General features: G+C 33.1%; 1 protein-coding gene across 1 annotated transcript in view; it reads left to right on the top strand.

The window, feature by feature from the left end:
- The window catches only part of Znf804a (zinc finger protein 804A), a 184,949-nt gene extending 174,220 nt beyond the window's left edge, over positions 1-10,729 (top strand). Inside the window, exons 3-4 of the mRNA XM_051184375.1 lie at positions 4,866-4,996; positions 7,484-10,729. Coding sequence (XP_051040332.1) covers positions 4,866-4,996; positions 7,484-10,685 — 3,333 coding nt within the window. The 3' untranslated portion in view covers positions 10,686-10,729. The remainder of the gene's footprint in view (positions 1-4,865; positions 4,997-7,483) is intronic.
- Positions 10,730-25,667: the final 14,938 nt, after the last annotated feature.

Genomic DNA, 25,667 nt, shown 5'->3' with positions numbered 1-25,667 from the left:
AATTAGTCATATGAGAGAAAGAAGGTGGTCTAACTTTATTGATAAATGTTGAGAAATACCAGAGTGTCCAGGAAACCATGGCTATGCTTTGAACGAAGGAAAGGGAGACAGTAAAACAAACAAACAAAAACCCTATAAGTTATTTTTTTTTCTGAGTAACTCAGAAAAGCAGACAAGTTTATCACAGCTTCATGGTTTTAGCTCCATGAGTAATTAAACGGAGAGTGGGGTTACTGGGAAGGAAAAGCATCTTTCCGTCAGGAAATTATTATTTTGCTCATCTACTCAGCATGGCTTTCCTGAGTAGTGTTCTTTTGCCCAGATAGCTGGCCAACCCAATTGGAATGTGAGGTCTCAGAGGGAAATTCTTGCCATGTCTGTTTAATGTTGGTGGTATGTAATTGAATGATGAGCTTACCCCCTGGTATCGTATATCCACATTTTAAAAATAATATTGGTAGAAATTTCAGGTTGATTTAATAATTGATATTGGACATATTGATTTCTGTTGAATTTTCAAAGTTGTTGTAAACATCTGGGATGATGTAGTTACTACAATTATAAGAATGAACATACAATAAAAAAAAATTGTTTCTGTTATATAAACATCTCAGTCTTTGAAATTAAGTTTAAAATTAAGATTCTCTTCTTGGTAAACTAAAAATGTTAATAAAAATAAATAATCAAATACTGTTTAATTGATAAAGTAAAATTATTGTTACTTTATGAAGATATATATCTAAATATGGTGAATATTTTCATACTATTTCAATGTATATAACTACTTTGTTGTGCTGTACAATATTATTATGCTCTTTTGTTTTTCAAAAAATGGCACTACAGTCCAATAATATAAAACTTATTTTAATTTTTAACATTGTTGGTAATGGATGAATAACATACATTTATAAAGTTGAACCATAAATCAATCATCCTTCATTTTTTTGATCATTCAAGTGGCTTATGTCTTTTGAAACTAATCATGTCAGTGTCTCTTACAATCAAGTTTCTATTGCTCTCACTCTACTACTGTAGATCTTATACGGATTTTTGTTAGCAAATTTTCAAAGCCTCCTATTGTAAGTAGAAGTTAATCACAGCCATCTTGTGCCAATTCAATTTGATAAGCATTCATAAGCACTTACAATGCAGGAGACACTTCTTACCCAGCACTTAAGGAAATGAACTCAATAGTTGGAAAATCAGTTTTATACAGAACACACACTGATTGCCAAGACTTTTATATTAGAATTAAAATGAGGTTTTATCCACAAAGAGAACCTTGAGTTAATAGAATCTAAAGAATGAGAGGCCTTGGGGAAAGATATTGTTCAAATCTGATATGCCATTAAGAGATTAGATGCTTTAAAAGCTGCCATGAGAAAAGTCCAAGTGATACACATTCATGATAGTAATAAGAAACGGAATTTGAAAAAATAAAAAAGACTTCTACAGTATCGCTCAGCATAATGCCATTGATTAAATAATGACTAGAAGGAAATGGCACCTTGAAGTCTGATAACTTACACTAGAATACCATCTCTGAAAAAATGTATTTGCTAACATTCTAATAGATCACTCGGCACTGCATGGTGTGTTTCAAAAATGCTACATTGATTTAAGAAATAGAGACACTGATTCTTTGATGCTATTACTTCTCCTTTAGGCTATTACTACTTTATAAGATTTTTTTTAAAAAGCATTCTTACCTTTTTAAAAAGCCCCTGAAACAGTTTTTGATGAAGAGAACTCTCCTAAATTCAATGCAAGGCTCAAAATTTTGATAAGAGTAATAGCGGATAATACAATAACAGTGAAATATGAAACGATTCACAGATATATTGAAGAAAACAAGTAATGGGTTTACTTACAAAAGAGAAAACACTTAAAATTGTTTTTACTAATACGCTAAATGGATACTTTATTTCATACTGTCTAGTTCTATCGTAAAAGATGTTACTGGAATCATGTCATAGAAGATAAGTGCTGGAGAAAGCTGTAAATATCATTTAAGAAGAAATACATCTGAAAAGAACTACAAAAGGACACATCTAGAAAGGAGAATTATATTTTACTCAACTACAAATAAAAATCCTCAAATTTAGCTTTTTATTTTCAAATTAAATAATTAGTTCAATAATTTTGCTGTTGTTAAATTATAGAATATGGAGCTAAAATTTTTAAATTCCTTAGGTTCTTATTTTAGGATCTAGAACTTTGCCAAAACCTAACAACTGAGAATATAGCTGGCTGCCCTGTTGAAATCACAGTTCAACATTGGTAGTGACAGAGAATCAATATTAAAGTACAGGGAATAAAATTTTCTTCTTTAAAAAGAAAAGAAAGGAAGGAAAGAAAGAAGGAAGGGAGGAAGGAAGAAAAGAAGAAAGGAAGGGAGGAAAGAAGGAAGAAAAACAAAGTCCTACAGTCCAGAGATTTTTTGGTGACAATTCAATTAGTGGAGATTTAATAGAATTCTATTAATGGAAAAGATGATTGTGTATGTTTACTCTGGGCCTCAATTTATAATGGGCCTTAGGAACATTAAATTAGAATACTCATTCCATGAGAAAAATCTATATTCATTGGCATTTTCTGGAGGATAAACAAAGCCCATGTCATAATAAGACAAAGTTCTGTGTCTGTGTGTGTGTGTGTGTGTGTCTGTCTGTCTGTCTGTCTGTATGTATGTCTATGTGTGTGTATAGAAGAGAAGGGTGATATATTAGATATAGATAGATGATAGATAGATCAATAGATTGATTGATAGATGATAGATAGATAGATAGATAGATAGATAGATAGATAGATAGAAGTTTTACAGCTGGGCTTTTCTTTTCCCAAGCAAAATGAACTACCGTGTTTGCAATGGCTACATCATTTGCATGGCCTGAGGGACTTGGACTGGACTAGCAATTTTGAAGGAATGAAAAAAACACATACAAAGACACAAAGACAGTAAATCTGGGGATGGGATGAATTTGTATCTCTGTTGGTGAACTCACAGTACCACATTAGCTCAGAGTGCTTATTATATAGAATTGAATAGGAAAGTGGGGTTATTCTATGCAGATGAACAATAAGGGGAGCTATGACATATAAATAAACAATAGGCAGGGTCTATAGAGTATAGCTGAATCAAGGAGGCTGATCAACAATCTCTGTAGGGAAGAAATCTTCAGGCTGAGAACATCCAGAGGAAGAAAATTATGATGGACATTTTCTATAAACACTACCAAGAACAAACAGCACACGGACCAGAAGGAAAAATGTCACTTCACTCTGAACATTTCTGCCACTTCACTCTGTACTTGGTTCATGTACTTGGATAGAGGAGGAAGGTCTTACAATTTCTTCAGGGGTTTGATGTTTACTAAAGATTTTATTTAAAGTAATAAAATTTTCTATCTTAATTTGGCTAGTTAGAACCTTAAATATGCTTCACTTTTGTGAACTAGAAATGGCCAAGACTAATGATTTCTAAAATTGAGCAGTACATTGCCAATTCCCCTTATATTCTGATTTTATACCAGAAACAATTTAATGTATCTTGTAATTTATAGTAATCTTTGTCAGTAATTTAGAAACATTGATGTAAAATCATTGTGACAAAGCATTACAGTTTAACATTCATTACAAGGTTCAACTAAAGTCTAAATTAATACCATAAGAACTCTTTCTAAGGAAATAGACTGTTACTAATGGGAAAACTGAAAAATGTTTATGTTATTGAAATAATACTAAAGAATATAATGCAGAAATAAAGAATTGGGAGGGTTATATAATGTCTACATTTGCCTATAAAGTTCATTAGGAAACATAATCAGAAGCCCTGTGAGCCTAATTCTGTGTGCATCCTTCAAAAAGTTGATGTTATATAATATTTATAGATTAAACTAAAGTCTATGACAAATATTAGTTCAACAGAGTGAATATTTTTTGATATATATATATACACATATATTTCTTGATTTATATAAGTGATTTAAAAATTTAATTTAATAAATATTTGTTGCATAGATCTTTTCTATAGAAGGCTACAGTAAATATGCTACAGAATTTATTGAAATTTTATTCAATGACATCATAAAAATATAGATGTCATTGCTTTTCTGTAATCCTACTCTCAAAGTATGACTCGTCTTGATTTCAAAACCTCAAGAACCATTGCAAAAAATATCATTTAACAATTTTGTAACTATGCATTATCTCAATGAGTTATCAGAGTTACATATAATCACTGAGATTTAACTTCATACATGTGAATATTTGTTTCTCTTCAAGTGTGTTTGAGTTATCTCTGGCATTCAACTTAGAAAACAATTTCCTTTACTATAGATAAAAAATTTTCAACATAATAATTTCAAAAAAAAATCTTGATATGGGGAAAGTGTCTGGTATTTGAGAGAAGAGCTATTTAAAATATCACTTCAATAAAGATCATTTGCTTTAGGTTTTATGGCATTAACTTCTAGTACAGAGCACAATCAAATAAAAGAGATTTTATTTTATAACCAAAATCCATATATGTATTGAATTTGTTTGAAGCTTAGGGGCTTTAAAAAGTCTCTAATGCATCATCTAAATTAAGCAAAGATACTTAGAAGGTAACAATCAATAAGAAAAGATTGAAGGCTGCAGTTTCAATATACCTAAAGCTCAGATGCAACTTTTACTGTAATATAATTAGATGGTTGGGCATCTTTACAAGTAAATGTGAAAGAAAATATTTTTGTTAGAAACATGTTTTGATTGATGGTGTTTTCCTTTGATGAAGAGAATGTATTGAAAAAGCCCTGCAATGACATACCTTTAAAGTTCCTCAAGACTTAGATACTACTAATTATTTCCATATGTTTTAATAGAGGCTCAAGGAACTGAAACAGAGAGAATTTGCTCGAAATGTAGCATCTAAATCCAGGAAGGATGAGAGAAAACAGGAAAAGGCACTCCAACGTCTTCACAAGCTGGCTGAGCTAAGAAAGGAAACTGGGTGGTGAGTCTATAATGAAATGTTAACTCTCCTTAAAATATACCTAAAATATAGCTGCAGGACTTAGAAATAAAGGACATGAATCTATTTATTTCAGTATATAGAAAAAAGCATGCATGTTTGCATGGCCTTCTGCAGAAGTAAAGAGTAATTTCAATTTCATTCAAACACCAGATTAATAAAATTTCAATAAAACTCATAAATTACTGTAATCTTGGCTTACAAAAGTAAATTTTGCATCTGTATAGGCTTGTATCTAAGCCATCTTAATTGAAACCTGTCCCATCTCTTCATGAAGTTCAAACCATTCCACTGAGGATGAGAGCATAGCACTATCTCCTGACTCTTGGCAGAAAGAGTTTTTGAGAAGATCTTACTTTATTTTTAAATGATAATTTGGAGAACCTTTCATTGAAATTACTTTTAAATTTGAAAAAAGAGAGGTCAGGAAGATATTGCACACTTCAGAAGCAGCTCAAAATTAGTTTCCCTGTGAATAAACTATAACTGGACTCTTAGAAGTTCTCAGCTCTTAAACTTTGACCTGCTTCTCAGAGTGAACAGCTGTTAGATGTGAACACAGTCATAATTCAGACCTCACAAGTCAGCTAAGGCAATGCTATTAAAAGAAGATCACTTATAAAGTGCCCTTCTTTCTCTTATCAAATGAAGTCTCTCTTATTACTGTCTATAGCAAAGATTTCATGCTATATTAATTTGTTATGAAATATTGTTATGGAATATTTCGACTAATAAAACATTTTTAGAAATTCCAATTTTAAAATGTAAAACAATACGATTGAATTTTTCTTTTTAAAATCCTGTGTGGAACTGTCAGAAGAAATTGCTGCTCAACTATTTTAATGATATCTGTTTTATGTTGTCACATTGGATGCAGAATGATGCAAATTAAGGCTACATAGACTCATGGGACCTACTTACTGTATAATACAATGATCTAGAAATAGAATTTGACATATAGTTTCTGATATATTTAGAAAGCTGTATTTATAACTTACAAACAATGACTATATTACTTACATTCATTAAAACTTTCAATAGATAATGTTTTTCATCATACACACACAAACACACACACAAACTTTCTCATTAGTTTTGTGCATAAGAAAATAGCAATGTCAGGTGAGCAGAGTACATTGTGTTAATGATTTTTAAAATCTGCTATAACTTTTAGCATTGAATATTCCTTAAAAACAAATGCTTAGTATGTATGGAATGGAATTTCTCTTAAGGTTATTGAATGTATAAAGGTAAGGTATAGAGATATTCTATATTATATAAAGACAATATAGTTCTTTGAGCTCAAAACCCATTATATATAATATACTGTCAAATACTGATGGAATTAATATTTTAGAGAAACAGTATTATATCCCATGGGACTACATATTATAACATAACTTACAACTTTAAAGTACTTTTGAATTTTGAGCCTAGCACTTCCAAAAGGCCAATAGCTATTTTCTTGCTGGTTTAACTTACAACATAGTGTTCGCACAATGGCAGACTTGTTAAAATTTGGCTAAAGTTAATCATCAAACCAAATTCCCGGACTTTCTAAAATATTTATTAAGGTGCTGTTTGTTTGTTTTCTTCTATTTCTTTGGTATCTGTTTTATAAGATCAAAGGTTAAAATTATTGTATTTCGGTAGAGAGGAAAGAAAAGGAGAGAGGAGAAACTTTGGATTGGTATGTAAAATAAAAAATAATTTTTTAAATAAAACATAATTTTATTGTAGAGAATTTTGTAACATTCCATGAAGAGACCATTGGGATAGAAAAAGTTTATTGGGAAGCAAAGAATATCCTGTAAATGGTTGACACCTGTATAGAGCATTTCCTGACATAACTCTAGGTTACCCCAACAATGACCAGCAGCAAAATGATGTTAAAACACTGGTAACAGTAACTGAACCCTATGAAATAACTTTATAACACACATTTAAATTATAATCATAAATTCATGACAGATGCTGAATTTGAAAACAAATAGGCCCATCAATAATCAGACTTGAACTGCAGGAGAAACTTTGAGGATGCCCATACTCATTGCTGAACTGTTTGTTACTGACAGACTCTGGAACAAGGCAAATTGTTGCCTTCCTCTGTGTAGCCTTTTGTCCCCTCCAGTATCTCATGAACACCTCAAAGCCAATGGGTACACAAATCATCTTGGTTACAATAAGCAGAGCATGAAAAGAAACCAAAAAGCCAGGAACTGGGGAGAGGGACTTTCAGTTATTGTGATATACTCAGTTTTGATGTGGACAGGAAGGGCATTAAAGAACATAACATAGAGAAATGAATCAGAATACATTACCTAAATATATACATATCAAACAACAGCATTAACCAATAAAAGTTAAAAAGGATTTTCAAAAGAAATGTAATTATATCTCAAAAAATTAGTTATTGAATAGTTTTCTACTAAATTCTCCTATTAACTTATACATCTCCCAATTTTACAGTGCTCCTGGAAGTGGCCCCATGTTCAAGTCAACAACTGTTACTGTAAGAGAAAATCTCAATGAACTTTCCCAAATACAGACTGTAGATTCAGTTAATAATCAGCAAGATTTGATTCATAGCGAAGAGAAAGCAAAAGATGTCACTACAGCTTCTGCAGAAATGGAAAGTGCAAGTAACTGCACAGCAAATAATTGCCAGCTTGGGGATCAGGCTCAGGGTATCCACAGACATAAAATTGGCTTTTCCTTTGCATTTCCAAAGAAAGCCTCTGTGAAGCTGGAGTCTTCAGCAGCAGCCTTCTCTGAATACAGTGATGAGTCCTCTGTGGAGAAAGAACTCGGCAGGAAAACGAGATTTGTCCCCAGCACTTGTCATCTTCAGCTATCATCACCAACATGTGAGCTTCTCAGTTCCGAAGAGCAAGCTAACTCCTTTCATCCTCAAGAGACCATGTGTACTGACAAAACAACTGCTCAAATTGAAGAGATGAAAAAAGTCCCTAATGAAAAAAATACATTGTTGACCTCTTTTTGCCAACGTCAAATCCCGGTATGTTCTGATGCAGATACATGCCAAAATTCAGCATCATTTGAAGATCAAATAGCAATGGTAGATGCGATTGATAATGAAGATGTACCTGTGAATAAAATCAGCACTGACTTCATAGAAAAGAATCCCACTGTACCTAATGACTACACACTAGCACAAACGACCACAGAGGAAAATGCTAAGATGAGTGATGAGGCCAAAATGGAAACCGGAAATAAAATTAGTCATGAGCCATTGGCACCTTCAAATACCACAGAGGAAAACATAAAGTTGCAAAACAGACAAGATTTATGTAAAAGACAATGTGACCCATTTGTACCTGTACTTAACAAACTTGGATCTACAGTGCTTCAGTGGCCATCAGAAATGCTTATTTATACAACTACAGAGCCATCAATATCTTATAGCTGTAATCCACTCTGTTTTGACTTCAAGGCCACTAAATTAAACAACAATCAAGATAAAAATAAACCGACCTTAAATGACCTTAATTCTCAACAGAAGGAGGACTTTTGCAAGAGGCCAGATGCTGATTGCAAAAGTGCACCAATTGAAGGTGTCACAGATGATGAAATTAGCAGTAACAAAAGTAATCACACTAAAATTATTGTTCTTCATCCTGCTCACATTCTGTCTAGTAGTTATGATTTAGAACACAATAAGGATGTGTATGAGAAGTATAAGGATAATTCCTGTATAAACAGAAAAACAAACAGATACAACTGTACTAGAAATCAAATTAAACGAGATAGTCTAAATGAGAAATATAACAAAGTCAGGTTGAAGGAGACTCGTGAACACTGGTTCCATAAAAGTAATAGGAAGAAAAAAAGAAGAAAGTTATGTCACCATCATCATGGAGAGACAACCAAAGAAGCTGAAAGTTACTGCAAAGCAGAAATAGACAGGCAGTATGCTGATGAGATAAGGAAGGGCCCACAGGAACTACTTCCTGAAAGACAGCGAAGGAGGCCAAAGCCATGGTCAGATGTACTTCAGCTACATGATGAAAAACCCAATGCAGCATCTACAAATTTAAGTGAAAATGAAGAAATGAGTACAACATGGAATCCTGAGTCTAACAATGATGATATCAGTTCTCAAAATCATAAAGGAAAAAACACAATAGTTGTAAATGGACAAGCAAATCCACCCATGATACATACTGTGAAACAAAATCTAACATATTCCAGAACTTACTGCTGTTGGAAAGCCAGAACATCAAGCTGTCAAGGGGATGTCAAGTGCTTAGTTTCTCAGAATGATGTGAAAGTTCCCAGTCAGAATCAGCCTATGAAAAGAGGATACAATTCTCTCATGAGTGAAGCAGAAGGATTCCATCGGAAACGCAGACAACATTCATGTTCTTATTCATCAGGTGAAAGTTTAAATCAACAGAATCATTTAGCAGAAGAATATTTGAGGCCACCAAGTGCTTCATTCACTCCCTGTCAGCCGAAGAAGAAACGAAGGAGAAAAAGAAGTAGATTTCACATTGGGGGTAGAGCTTTGAAAAGCAAGGACAATTCAGATTATTCCATGAAGAGCAGTTCTTTGAGTCCTCTGAATGTCTTTGTAAAGGAAGACAGAAAAGCAGAAAAAAAAACAAAAGAAAATATAAGAATTGACAAGAACTCAGAGCAAACAGAAAACAAAGCGATGTCACATCCTTACAATCCACTTCCTTCTGAAACCAATAGCAAAGGTGAGCATTCTATAGCAGAGATTACTCCATCACATGCATCACAGGCTTCCAATGATCTCACTACATCTGTGCATGTAGCAAGAACCCCACCAAATGACTCAAATGACAATATCTTGCTTGGACACAATCAAAGAAACCTGTCTACAAACAGTAACGAAAAGCAAATTCCTTTCAAGGTGCCTAATACTGAAAGGAACTTTAGAAATTCACAGACTAAATCATACATTTGCCGTTACGAACTGGCTGAAACCATTCCACAGAGAAAGATGAACGAACCATCAACAGAGTGGCTCTGCTACAATTCTGGAATCCTTAGCACACAACCGCCATTACAGTTCAAGGAAGCACATGTCAGTGGGCATGCCTTTGTAACAACAGAGCAAATCCTGGCTCCATTAGCCTTACCAGAGCAAGCACTATTGATTCCACTAGAAAACCATGATAAGTTAAAACATCTACCATGCGAGGTCTACCAGCACATCATTCAGCCAAATGTTCTGGCCAACAAGGTCAAATTCACCTTTCCTCCTTCTCCCCTGCCTCCTCCTAGCACTGCTGTGCAACATTTGCCTTTGCAGCGGCCCTTTTGTTCTACCTCTGTTACCACTATCCATCACACTGTTTTGCAGCATCATGCTGCAGCTGCTGCAGCTGCAGCAGCAGCCGCAGCTGCAGGAACCTTCAAAGTGCTTCAGCCACACCAACAGCTTCTTCCCCAAGTCCCATCTCTCACCAGAACATCTATACCTCAGATCTCGGTAGGAGCTATAGGACCCAGGCTTTGTCCTGGCAGTCAGCCAGCTTTGGTTGCTTCTCCTCAGATGCCAATCATCCCTGCATCAGTTCTTCGCCCCAGCCACTTGGCTTTCCCACCTTTACCCCATGCACTTTTTCCTTCATTGCTTTCACCACATCCAACTGTCATTCCTCTGCAGCCCCTCTTCTAGTCACCACCATACAGAGAAAAGAACATATATAAATATAAATATATATATATATATATATATGAGTAGGTGTTTACGTGCATAATTGGCTACTTAAATGACAGAATAAACTGGCCCAACTTGGCCTTATTGATTTCAAATCATTTACTGTAAGTGTAAAGATGCTAATAAATTATTAAAATTTCTGATATATGATATTATTAAAGCACTGAATAGTTTGAGAATCAAAACAATATATGCTGTATATTAAAATGATGTCTTAAAGTATGCATAATGTACATAAAATATATTTATAGTACTGTAATTTATGTTGTAAAGTATGCTTCTTGTTTTTCTAATCTTTGTGTATTTGCACCTATTTAACGTTTAGACAAAGCTGATGACCCTATTTGTTTTGTATCATGTTCCTTGAATCTGTAAATTCAGTAAACTATATATCTTGCAATAAATTTTTGTTAATTATTTAAGCAAATCAAACTTTGGTGTTTAGGTGGTCTCTGATTTAGTAGTGGTGACAATAGTGTATGTTCTATTTATGATTTTCTTTTGCCCCATGGTATCATGGAATCACCAAGACCCAAGTTTCTTCAAAGTTTTACCACACTTAAATGTCATCAATCACAGCAAATATAACATACAATATATTTGTTTCCATCTCCATTTCTTATAACATAGTTTATCTTGATAATTTACTGCAATTGTTAGCTATGGATTTAGACAATATCCATGGAAATTTATATTTAAGCAAGTTTAGGATTCGAAAGGGCAAAAGTCTAAAAATCATGAGGAATGCATATTATTTCCCTATAGGCATAATAAAACAGAAATGTCAACTAACTAATATAATTGTGCTCATAAAATTTTTGAATATTAAAATTCTTAAATTTATTATGTTCATTTATAAGTCACACAGGAAATATATTCAAAAGTACTGACATAAATTAAAATAACTTTAATTTTATTAAGTCACTATTATATGAAAACTTGAGATTAACTGCAAAAGCTTTGTCTGACCCTTAATATACTCTTGAGAGTAAAGATATGGAATAAAATTAAAATTAACAGCTGTTCCTTCAGTGATTCTATATGCTCACATTTGTAACATCTCTCCAAATCAGGTAGAAATAATAGTACACATTTTCTAATTACTGTTCTGGACTTCTTTATTTGTAATTAGCTCAGTATTATAGTTTCTCCAACTTTTGGTAGATAATACATAATGCTGATATTTTATGGAGAACCTTGGAAGAACATAATTTACCCAAGCAAATTCCTGAGTTGTGACTGTTCCAGTGAATGCCGTCTTATAAAACGTCTTCAGACCAGTCAACATGGGTTAACTTCATCTGGTGCAAAAGTTGGAAGAGTCTTGTCATATCAAGGAAGAAAATAGACTTTAGTCTTCATGTGATGCTGTTCAGAGAAAGTATTATTTATGTGGCCTATATGGCCCTAAAAGGCAAGACATAAGGCATCTCTCATATCATAGAACTCAATACAGAGTCTTATTTTAAATAAAAGTCAAGAGAAAAAGAAAGAAAAATTATTTTCATTATTATATACTATAATACGTATTGATCTGAATGCTCTCCTTAAAAATTCTTATGATGTAGTAAACATCCCAAGTTATGACTGACAAATAAGTAGGTTAAAATAGGATGGAAGAATTTTTTTCAAATAAATAAATTAATATTATGTTCTCAAAGCGGGGGCTTAAATTAGAAAAGAAGATTTTTTTCCCCAAGCAAAATATTTGAAAATATCTTTGAAAACAGAGTAGATGAAAACATCTATGGGAAATGCTGCCCCAGATAGGTTTCATAAATCAAAATAGCACTGTTTTTTATTCTGCCTAAAATCCAAACTGACTGCCTGACTTATTAACAATGTGCATCTTTCTTTCTATCACCCTATGACTCTAATGCAGCTTGTCTGTTTTTCTCTCCTATTTCTATCTTGCAATTCCTTACTCCTGGTGCTTTTCCCTGAAGCTAATTTCATATACAAATGTGTGATTTCTCTTCTTTCTCTATATTATCATCTCTTTTTTTATTTCCAAATTATTCAGCTCTCTTACTATTTAAATTATTGTTGTTAAACCATGTAGTTAACTAGACTTACTTAACTTTTAAATTGATTAATATATAGTTTGTTGCTATCATATGGCTAGAATTTCTTGAATGTTTGAGGAAGAATGTTTTTATGTATGATGAATGGAAATTGAACTTGACTGATAGATTGTTAGGTTGTCATGGATACAGATGTCTGAACAAGAGATGAGCTGCAGTTAAGTACTATCAAAGTCATTGTGATTATAAATTCATATCTATATTTAATACTATCCTTAGATATTATTTGTATTATCTCCTCATCCATTATGTGTTAGAGCTATGAATGTATAAGGAGACTCTTGTACATCTATCCTGACAATACTCATCCTAAAATCAAGTGATTCTGGTTAACTGAAGAGCAACAATGAGTGGAAAATTACATGAAAGTCAAGAAAGTGTCTTCAAGCAGTATAGACATCAGAAAACTAAAATTTAAACTCCCAATACTAGAGAACTGCTTAAGTCAAGGGTGGCTAGCCATGCTGTAAAAGCAGCTTAGGGTATTTTATTGTATTTTTCTAAACATTATGTTCTACAGCTGAAATCCTAATTCTTTCCAGACATGCAATATTGTGAATCTCATCTACTGTGGGATTTATGTGACTTAACTATTAAGTGATTTAACAGTTTTTCCCATCATCTCAAGTCTATGTAGATGGAGCTTTCTGTCCCACCTGGTCCTATAGCAGTTTAGTCCCAAATAAACACACAGAGGCTTATATTAATTATGAACTATTTGGCTGATGGATAGCTGAGGCTTCTTATTGGCCAGCTCTCTCTTAATTATTAACCCTTAATTATTAATCTGTATTCTCCACGTTGTCTTTACTTAACAATGATGTCTGGTCCTGTTGCTCCCTCAGCAGCTACATAGCTTCTCTCTTGACACTCTCTACATTTCTCTTCTCAGCATTCTCCTCTCTGGTAGCCCTGCCAGTACTTCCTGCCTGGCTATATCTTACCTGTCCAGTGGCCAAAATAGCTTTATTCATCAATCAATAAGAGAATCATATATCCACAGCATACAAAAGGACATCCCCCAGAAGTCTGTTGGTTATAGATACCACTATGGTATGTGTGGCAATCATAGGAATAACTTGAAATACAGAGTAAAACATGAATATGAAACACAATTGTACTCAGCTAACAAAGGATTTTACAGGGCTAGGGAGATGATATAATAGAGAATGGCGATTAGATTCCCAGAACCCAGATGAAAAGTCTAGCATGACAGATTCTAATTTGTAACCCTAATGTTGTTGAGTGGTAGAGACTTAAGGATCACTGGGACTTGGCCAACAAGAATAAGGCAGAGAGTGACAGATAAAGCCTTCAAGAATATACATTTGCCTATTTGTGGATGAAGAAACACATATACATATAGTATATTCATCCATAATACGAAAAAAAAAAAAAAAACAAAACAAAACTTAAAGTAAAAACTGCCTTCACATTGGTTAATGGGAAGCATAAGAAAGAAACACTCATTATTTCATGTATTATGCATGTCAAACAAGTATTTTCTTCAACTCCTTTAATGGTGGTGGAATAATTACTGTGAATTACCCACAGGGTATCTCAACTTGGCTGACAAAAGTTTTGAGTTCAAATTGAAACCAATTATCTTATTTAATAAGTACCACTAGCTTGCTTTTTGGTCCTATATTAATAAGCTCGGTGACTGACAACATACTAAAACATGTAACTAAACTAAAAACCATGGTGATGGGTGATGTTCTGCACTCCTCTGTATATATGTTTTGGGATTTTTGTTGTTGTTGTTGTTGCCATGTTTTTTGTTTTGTTTTTGTTTGGTTTGGTTTGGTTTTTTGTTTGTTTGTTTTGATTTTATTTTTTGTCGATGAATAAAACACTGATTGGCCAGTAGCCAAGTAGGAAGCATAGGTGGGGCTACCAGACAAGGAGAAACCTGGAGAGAGGAGATGGAGAGGAGCCACCAGAGAGATGCCATGTAGAGGCAGAAAAAATAATGTGCTGGGGCATTAGCAGGTAAGGCAAGAGCACAAGGAAATACTTAGTTAATAGAAAGGGGTTAATAGTTAAAAGAGAAGCAGGCAGTAAGAAGCCCTAGCTATTAGCTAAACAGATTATAAATTAATATAAGTCTTTGTGTGTTTATTTGTGGCTAATGGGCTACAAGACTAGGTGAAACAGACACTTTCATCTACACCATGGTGTTTTGCCTACATTAAAAAAATCATTGAGTTATTTTGTTTCCCTTTCCTTAAAGTCTTTTCAAATAATATCCATTTTATGGAGCACTCTTGTCATCCTACTCTGGGTCAATAAGTCAATTCTGTTTTACCATTAGCTCTCCATTTTCCACAATCTCTACCTTGGATTAGTCATCTTCAAGTGTAGCTTTTAATGCTACACTTTAAAAATGCAATCTCGACATTATAGGATTTATTTTAAACTTATTTTGTATTTTATTATTTTCTGTATGAACATTAACATCGTTTATATGTCATGTGAAAAAAAAATGTCTGGTGAAGTACATGCCAGCATCATCTATTATAGCATTGCTCAAGGTCAACTATCCTAGTTGATAAAATTATCTTCATTTAGCTTTCATGAGCATGAGAGTCAGTTCTTAATATTTTTGTTTCTACATATTCCTTCACTGACTAACAAGGCAATGAGCCAATATGTATGAGAGTGAAATTTTGGTTGAGAAATTCCCCTTTCAGGTTACTTCTTTCTCACATAAAAGAACATACCAATTCTATTTTCATGCAGCATGAAGTACATTATATTTTTATAAATAATTTCTTATGCTGCATATAGTGACTTGTTTATGTACCTAATAATTTAGAACACAATTTCTCTGTGACAGTAGAGTATATTGACAAATAGTGAAGACACCATAAATTCAATGATGAAGAATAAGACATGTATGAATAAAATTCTTAATTCTATATAGAATATTTTGTAATCTAGACTGCTGTACATCTTTACACAAAGCTTCTGCTGAAACTACTATAGTTAAAATATGATTTTCATGAAGATTATATGTTCTAGCGAAATTGTCAATCAAATAAAAGTAGTGCTCCAAAAGTGAAAAAACAAAACTTTGATCTAAACTTTTACTCCTTTTTCAGAATCCCAGCCTCCATGAAACTTCTCTAGCACTATATCTATCTCCCTACCTTCCAAGGACTTTTCCATCATATAATCTACTGCCCTTGAAATTTTCTTTTATATATTGTAGCTGAGCGGTGTATGTTGAAGACATAAAACTATAAATGAATAAAGTACAAATGTTATTCTTGTTAAATGTATATTACCTAAGGACAGCATACAAGCAAATGATATATTTATGCATACAAATTTTTTATTTCATTATTAATCTGTTGAATAGATTGAAGTTATACTGCCTTGCCTTTCACCCATTGACTTTTGTTCTCCATCCACATTATTTCTTTTATGTTTTTCCTTCTCCTCCTAAGATTTACTTAGTTAAGCCATTATCCCTTGAGTATTCTTGAAAAGGAAGTTCTTTAACAGAGAAGGTTTTCAGTCAGTTTATTACTTTTGTTCAAACCAGATAAGGATGGGGGTATGCTAATATTGTTAGTAGACTTCTAAAGTCCTGTTTTAAAGGCAGAAATGGTGATCTAAGCATTTGTGTGTTTGTATGAGAAAAACTAGAATCTATCCCACCATCTTCAAGTCTTGTTAACTACTTATATCACCCTACAGTGAGGACTGGATGAATTCAAACAATGCCCTATTTTTCTCTTAATGAGCAGGCATCATTTATGCTATAGTCATGTGTTTTAACACTATTAGAATCATGATCACTCAAATCTTAATCAAGCCTCAGCACTGTTGGCAAAACACAAGTAATCTACTATCTTTTCTTATCTTTTCAACTCTTAATCTCAAATTTTTAATAATTTTATTAATTATACTTTCATATGGTATCCCTGAATGAACACTGAAATTTTGACAAAATTTCATTTTGGTGTTACTTGAATCATTAATTTTTATTTTTTATATAAACTTCTTCATAACACAATTCATTTTTCTTTTCTATATCTTTGTTGTCATCACATTTTTCAAAATACTATGCTATATATTTATATTAAAAATTACTCACTGTATTTTACCCTTTCAAAAAATAGTTTGTTTAATATTACCTTCTGCATCTAGTTTGCCATATTTATGTTTGATTGCTTGACATACCATTATATATTGGTTGCATTTTATTTTTAATATTATATCAAAATTATAAACAGGAACCATAAGTTACTAAGGAGTTCTCATATGTAGCATTTTTTCTGACAAACCTCATGTTAACAGACTTGTAGAAATATAATTTTTTATTCTTTAATATCAGCTATTAGTAAGCCACAACTACCCATACATTAATTTACACTATGCTCCAAAAACCTAAAATACTGAACTAGGAGAAAAATCCATATGCTAATAATATATGACACAATTCATTTAATTTACTTTCATGACTTAATTTAATGAGTAATCCTCTACCTGGAAAATCCTCTAATTAAGCAGTTCTAAAGTATCTTACTTAGTCCACATTTCCTCAAAGAACAAGGCTATATCTTGTGGTCTCCAGATTGGAGCCTCTGAGGTTCTTCCCTGACTTATTTGGTTATTCTAAGAACTACCAACATCTGGCTGTATCTAAACTTGCTATATTTCTTACATCTCCTGTTTGTTCTTATGAAATTCTGCCTCTGTATCTGATTTAATAACATCACTTCTAAATGCCATTGACCACATCCTATGACATATTTGAAAATATTCTCTTCATATATCTGGTCTGAACATTCAAGAATTATTACATCTTTAATATAATACGAGTGAATTCATAAGAAAATCCTTCATTCATGTAGTCATAAGTTTTCTTCATATTAAATTCTCTATATATTTTTAAACATGTAAGATTCTAATTAGTGTTCTGAGATTCAAGTGGTCTTCTTATTTTATTCAACTTATCTTTTATTCCAGTAGTTTTACAAGGGGCTATCACTTTGACTTAAGTGAGTTGGCAGGAAATCAATCTTCATATTTCAATGGTAAGCCTAAAATAGATTATAGGTTTTATTAAATGGCTTCTCATTCTGTGAACAACTGAAATAGAAATGGCTAGAAATATTAGCATGAACTATACACACAGGCATAAATATATATATAGATATATTATATACATATACATATATATTAATTTCTGCACTCCCAATATCCAGAACATGAAGTTGCCCAACCGATAACATTTCCCAGGTAATGTAAAGGCTGTTAGAGTTTTAGATGTTTTCATTTATAATAATAAACTTTTTGGTAGCCAAGGGTTGTGTGTGTGTGTGTGTGTGTGTGTGTGTGTGTGTGTGTGTTTATCAGACTGTTTTGCCAATGTGTAATGTTATTTTCAGTGCTTTTTAAGCGTTTAAATTAATATTATTTATCCAGTTTTATATTATGTAATATCCAATCCATATGATTTTGCTTTACTGTGTCAGCATAAAGTAGACTACCCTAAAATGCATTTGCTTATGGATGTATGTATCTGCATTTGAAGGTAGCCACTGAAGCTCATTTCAGTTATACTGTCAATGTGTTACCATTCTTATCTATGCATGTTACTCCTTCCAGTTCTTTTTTCAATTGAATAAGAGTCTGTTAAGAGTAATGATATTTAAAATTGAATAAAAATATAGGAGCATTAGATCAAAACTCAGCAGGAAAATAATTCATAATACTATTTCTATTAGAAAATTTAAAATTGAACTCATCTACATTACGTGATGCCAGACCTCAACAACAAAAAGCAGATGGTTTAATGTAAGTTGCTTCTGGAAGCCACTTGGCAAAACTGAACAGATTCTTGCCTTTGCTTTTTGTCCTGCTTGCTAGTCATTGCATGCAAATCTTGCATGAACTTCTCAGAAGACTATGGTCTTTGTTCATAGTTATAGTTAAGAAATTGCATGGAATAGGCCACATTGGTCCAAGGCCACACTGCTATATGCTGAATATAGCTGGAGAAAAATTGGAAGACTTGCCTATTAAAGGGCTAAGCCATTATGAGATGAATTAAGGCATTATCACTGGGAATACAACTGTTAAAACCAGTTGCTAGGCCTTTATCTTTTTTTTAATCATAAGAAATCATATATATCAACTCACAGTTCCCTCTCCTTCCAATACACCCATGCCTCCCACTGACACCCTCTTACCCCACCCCACCCCACCCCACCTCACTCTCCATTCACTCCCCAGGGAGAGTGAGGCCTTCCAGGGAGGATTCTCAAAGTCTGTTACTGTCACATTATTTGGGGAAGGGCCTAGACCACGCCCCATGTATTTAGGCTGAGAGAGCATCCCTCCATGGAGTACTGGTCTCCCAAAGTCCATTTGTGCACTAGGAATAAATGCTGATTCCACTGCAAGAGGCCCCATAGATTGCTCAGATCTCTTAACTGTCACCCAAGTTCAGGAGGCCTGGTGTGTTTCTATACTGGTTCCCTAGCTGTCTGACTGGGATCTATGAGCTCCCACTTGCTCAGGTCACCTGTTCCTGTGGGTTTCCCCAACATGGTCTTGACCCCTTTGCTCATCACTCCTCCATCTCTACAACTCGATTCCAGGAGTTCTGATAAATGCTTATCTGTGAATCTCTACTTCTGCTTCCATCAGCTACTGGATGAAGAATCTATGGTGGCATATAAGGTAGTCATCAATCTCATAGAGAAAGGGCATTTAAAGTAGATTCTACTATTGCTTAGAATCTTAGTTGGGAACATCTCTTTGGATTTTTGGACATATCCCTATTGCCCAATTTCCATTTAACTCTATAATGACTTCCTCTATTAAGGTATGCATTTTTTTGCTCTCTTCTATTCATCCCCTGACTCAATCTTCCTGATCCTTCTTGTTTTCCTCATGCCTCCTCTTCTCACCTCCTATTTCTCTGATCTTACTTCTATCTCCCCCACTCCTGCATGCTTATAATCTGTTCAGGAGCTCTTATTGCTCTCCCCTTACCTGGGGGCCTATATATGTCTCTCTTAGGGTCCTCCTTGTTTCTTAGCTTCAATGAAGGTATGGAGTGTAGGCTGGCAATCTTTTGCTCTGTGTCTAATATCCATATATGAGTGAGTACATACTGTGTTTGTCTTTCTGTGACTGGGTTACCTCACTCAGGATGGTTCAATTTGCCTGTGAATTTCGAGATTTCATTGTTTGTTTCCCATGGTGTAGTACTCTATTGTGTAAATGTACCACAATTTCTTTATCCTTTCTTCAGTTGAGGGGCATCTAGGTTGTTTCCAGGTTATTGTTATTGCTATTACAAATAATACTGTTAGGAACACAGTTGAACATATGTCCTTGTTGTATGAATGTGCATAGTTTGGGTATATGCCTAAGAATGGAACTGATGAATCTTGAAGTAGACAGATTCCCATTTTTCCTGAGGAACCACCATACTGACTTCCTAAGTGGCTGTACAACTTTGCACTCCTACCAGCAATGGAAGAGTGTTCCTCTTTGTCACATTCTCTCAAGCATAAACTGTCATTGTTTTTGATTATAGTAATTCTAAGAAATGTGAGATGGTATCTCAGAGTTGTTTCAATTTCCATTTCACTGATGGCTAAGGATAGTGAGGTCTTTATGAAAGATCTTTTTCTCACTCTTTGGGCTGCCATTTTGCCTTGTTGACTGTGTCCTTTGCCTTATAGAAGCTTCTCAGTTTCAGGAGATCCAATTTGTTAATTGTCTGTCTCAGTGTCTGTGCTAAAGGTGTTATATTCAGGAAGGTATCTTTAAGAATGCATTCATTTATTGCAAGAAAGTAATGTTTTTACCCTTACCCTGGCTCACTTTCCCTTAAGTACATGGCAGCCCTACCAAGGCACCATTAAATATTTTCCCTGTTTGAAGATATAATAATATCTACTACTGCTTCAAGAAGCAATAAATACCAAATCTAAATTATTATTCACTTTGCAAGCCACTAGGAGGATCCGTGACCACTATCACTTTTATTTAGATAGGAAACACTGAACTTGAAATCACTACTCAAGAACTATCTTATGATGCTTGTTTGGAATTACAAAACATTGTTCCCATAATAAGGACAGAAAATGTCCTCAAGTTTATTATAGTATAACAGAAATTTTAAAATCTCTAATTTCATGGAAGATCTACAGATATCTTCTCATTCTAATCACCTATATTTCCTTAAGTCATCAAAAAATGCAAATAAAATTCCTAAAAACAATGTCATGAAAAGTAATCTTACAACACGGAATAAATATCTAGCCAGTATAATTTTCCCACTCAAAGGCCATTTCTAGCTGCATGAAAGATTAACCTGTGTAGATTTTGGCTCTGTTTAATTTTGGTGTGTGATGCTTTTATTTATGTGCAATTTTTATAATGAAGCTTGTTAAAAATAAATAAAAGTCAAGGGCCATAAAATCTTAAAATTACTATTAAGAGTCAACAATAAAAGAAATTGTTTGTAAAGACTAAAAATGTAGCTTTAAAATTTAATAATAATATTCAAATAAAGTGGTTATCTACAAAGTATAATATATATTCATATATGATAACATTAGTAAGTATAAAGCTATGCGTATTAATTTGCTGAGTCACCAAAATCCCTTAAAAACTAATTAAAAGGTTCAAATGGGTTTAGTTCCACATGTATTAAGAGCCTATAAAGTAGGCTCATAGTTTTCACTGATATACTCAGTTCAAGAAATTTTATGAGGCAACATTTTATTTAACATATTTTTTGAAATTTTTTAATATCACCCATTTTCATTTGAAGTTACATTTGACTAAGAAAATACCAAATACAAAATGTGGATAAGACTCATACCATAAGATATGAAAAATGATCGTGGACATTCAGAGACCCAAAACATATAATTTCAACAATGTTGGAAATGGAGACTAAGATCAAAGATTTTTTTATTGCCTTAATATTCTAACCTATGGAAAAAGACTTCATAATTCACACTAAATATAAATTGTAATGTGTTTGTCATATTTTATTTAATATGATGGAAGAATTGAATATTCTGACCTCAGATTCCTTATATATCACATGAGATTAACTGGTGAGTACAGAGACAAGATGTTCATAGTACTAAACAAACCAGTTAGTGTTCATATTTGAAGCTTGCTTCTCAAATATTCAAACTGGGATCATAATTACCCCTACCCAATGGTCCTGCTGCAGCGATGTGGTGCAATTCTTAACACTCTTCAATCATGTACCCTCATGAGGTTACCAATAATTTTCCTGACCTGGCTTCAATAATTTACCAGAAAGAGAATTAGAGACAAAAATTTGAGCAAATTATTTATTTAGAAAACCCTCTCAGAATCAACTAAGAACCAATCACTGCCTTGGAGGAGCCATAAGGAAACCTGTTTACGTTTTGCAAATGAAGCAAATTTGGTGACAGGACCCCAAGGAACATTATTTGAAGCAAAATGGTGAGGTGGAGCAAGATTTTAGTAATAAAATCCCAATGAGCTAGTGATTAAGCACACACTGGGATACCAGAAATAAAACTTTGCTGGCTTTATTTCCTGTGTTTTTTTTTTCAGGGTTATATTCTGCAACATTTTTATATTTCAATAAGTCTTATTTAATTTTCCTTCTCCCTATCTTGAAAAGTTTCCAAGAATAATTGTACTTTAGAAGGAGATTCAAAGAAAGCATCTTCATAGTCTAGAAAATGAGGCGAGGCCATTCTGAGTGCAGCACTTATATTTATGTATGCTATATAGGCAAGATACTGCATTTTTGATTGTTGGTTTGAATTCTTTTATGCCATGTAAATAGTGAACAACCTTGGGTGAGGGTGATAGCTTCTTCTTTGGAGCAAAGTCTAGACACTATGAAAAATTAAATAGTTTGCATGTTAAGATAAGTGCTTGATTAAGATAATGGACAGTATTCAGATGATGCCTGGTCATCTTATGTTATCTTTTTAAAACCAAAGATCAAAAAGACTGCTCAAAAATCATGATGCAATTGTGACAGCCCTTTATCACTGATCTTTATTAGAATACATACACCTGTGGTAGGCTAACTTACAAATTTTCAAGTAGGGTAAACACGCTCATGTTTCATCCATTTTTGTTCACTTAAATTTCTTCATGTCACTTATTCTTATGTTTTACTGAGTCTCTTCCTCCAGCTTATCTCATTGTTTTCCAAGATGAATCTCAAAGAAATGTATTTGTATCTCACAATACACTTCTAAAACACAAGTAATGTAATAGACAAAGCATTTTATTAAAAATTATGCAAAAGTTCATAGCTTTTGGGGATCATGATTCCAATGATTTGAAACAGAGGTGAGGATTTGTACTGTTGACATCCACAGGTTCAAACTTTCAACAAAGACAATTAAATACAAACAGGTGAAAACACATAAAAGGTATCTCGTGAGAAAGGATGCTATAAATACTTAAAGTCTAATGCAAATTTTAATTTTCAAAAGTTCCTTATAGACCACTGATTAACAAACAACTTTTGTATAATTCTCATGTAGCTAAAAAAAAAAAAAAAAAACACACACACAACACACAAAAACCTATAATTTGTGAATGTGTTAGAGAAAGAGCATTCACATTCTGTTTGTAGTAACCAGGTACATGAGCTGAATCAAATTACCACTGATAAAATAACCCTGTTTTTCACTAAGTAACATGGATTTCAAATCAGACCTCTAACCATTATTATATGAATGGCCTTGTTCTATAACATTGAATAAATATTTAAGTTTTTGATTATTACTTACATTATCATTTCATATTTTAGAAAGAGAACATATATTTGTAATAAAATATGCTATACAATTTAACTATATTCTGATATTCTTTTGTTTAAAAAGATTTATGACTTTAAATGATTGACAGGGCACTATTTACACATGTGACAATAAATCATTTGTTATGTGGATTTTTGTAATTCACAAATGAGATGTTTATGTTTTAACAATTGTTTGATTTATGTAAAATACAAATATATATATATATATATACATATATATATATATATATACACACACACACACACACACACACACACTAGTCTGGACATAAATCTCTATTGTGAATGAGCAGAAAATTTAAGCAATATGGCATTTCCAGCTTCCAGCTTCAGTCACATGATGCCCCTAGAAAAGTGTAACAGATTTAATAATAGTGTTCCAAATTTGCTGTAAATCTTTGGCACCTCCAACTGAGACAGTGAAAGAAATAATATGATTGAAAACCGGGTATACCTATGTGTCAAGGGAAACCCTGTTACTTCTCTTGAGGCAGAAAGAAAATTAAAATGAAGACCATCATAGATGAAATGACTCTATGAAACTGTCCGTGAGGGGCAGACACATATTCATTATTGAATTATTTTTGAAACAAAGTATAAAAACAGGACAATATGTCATGTGAGGTCAAAATTATGGATAAGAATTATTACAAAACCTCTGAGAGACATTCTCAACAGCCATTTTTAACCAGTGACCATTGCATATCTATATAGGCTCTGGGGTATAAAATAAATAATTTTTGATGAATTTCAGTTGAAGGAAACTTTCCTTAATCGCTAGGTCATTATAATGAGGATGTGGACATGCTGTACTGCATGAGCAAAGGTCATCGGAAGGTCAGCAATCACAGAAGACATTAGTGTATTTAGCATCTTCCCTTGAGTGTTAAGCTTTATAATAAATGAGACATTTAAATTTAGCATCACATTTTACTAATAAAAAGACTGAGGTGAGAATGTTAAGTGGGTTTTCGAAGAACAAATGCTAAATAAGTAGTAAACTGTGTGTTGGGGGAAGGGTTAATGTGTGTACCCAAAATATTAGTGATATTTAGCAATTTAACATAATGAATATTCAAACATAAAATATATCAAGAAACATATGTGTCTATTTTGAAACAAGCATGGGAAAATACAGAGCACATTATTTCAGGAATATAACACTCAAAAGGAAGGAAAACTGTAGATAATAGGAAAATCAGCAGTATTCAGTTGTTATTAGGGACAACATGAAAAGATAAATTTTCACACAATTTTAAGAGAGTAAAACTATTCCATTAATATTATATTGGAGGATACATAGAGTTTTACAATTTTCCATATGCATAGAATATGTAAGAGAAATAGTAATCTTTAATATGATCTATGGATTTATTTAATAACAAAGTATTAACATTGGCTTCTTCGACCTAGCAAACATTCCTCCACAATCTAAGTTGTTAGCAACACAGAAAAACATCCAAGACAGAAGATTATTTAGGGACTTATTGATAAAATGCCTAAAACTTTTAGTAAAAGATTTATGTCTTGAGTTTGCATTTGTATCTCCAAATGTTACCATACATTTTAAGTATAAATGTGTATATCTATGTGTTATATGTGTCTATGTGTCTCTTTGTTATATATGTATGTGCATTAGTGTATACACTTATACATAATATAAGAGGCTGTAATCCAGGCAGATTTGTCTTTATTTTTTTAAAAAAAAAATAAATAAAGGCACTGGGAGAGTTTTCACATACAGTTAAAGCCCTACAAAAGCTCAAGAAGAATATTACCCAGTTACAAAGAGGAGAGACTTTAGGAAAAATCAAATCTGCCAATACCTTGATCTCAGACTTGCATTCTCTTTGCTGTATATTTTCTAAGCCATCTATTTTATGATATGTTATTATGACAGTGCAGTGTGCTTTCAAATCCTACTCATTTATTTTTGGTATATAGAAATTCAGTTGGATTTTGAATATTTTCCTTTTACCCTCCCACACTGACACCATCATTATTAGGCTCTGGAGGTTCTTTTGT

The sequence above is a fragment of the Phodopus roborovskii genome, unplaced genomic scaffold (assembly GCF_943737965.1).
Source record: "Phodopus roborovskii unplaced genomic scaffold, PHOROB, whole genome shotgun sequence".
In the NCBI taxonomy this organism is placed as follows: domain Eukaryota; kingdom Metazoa; phylum Chordata; class Mammalia; order Rodentia; family Cricetidae; genus Phodopus; species Phodopus roborovskii.
This window is presented reverse-complemented; position numbering and strand designations above follow the sequence as displayed.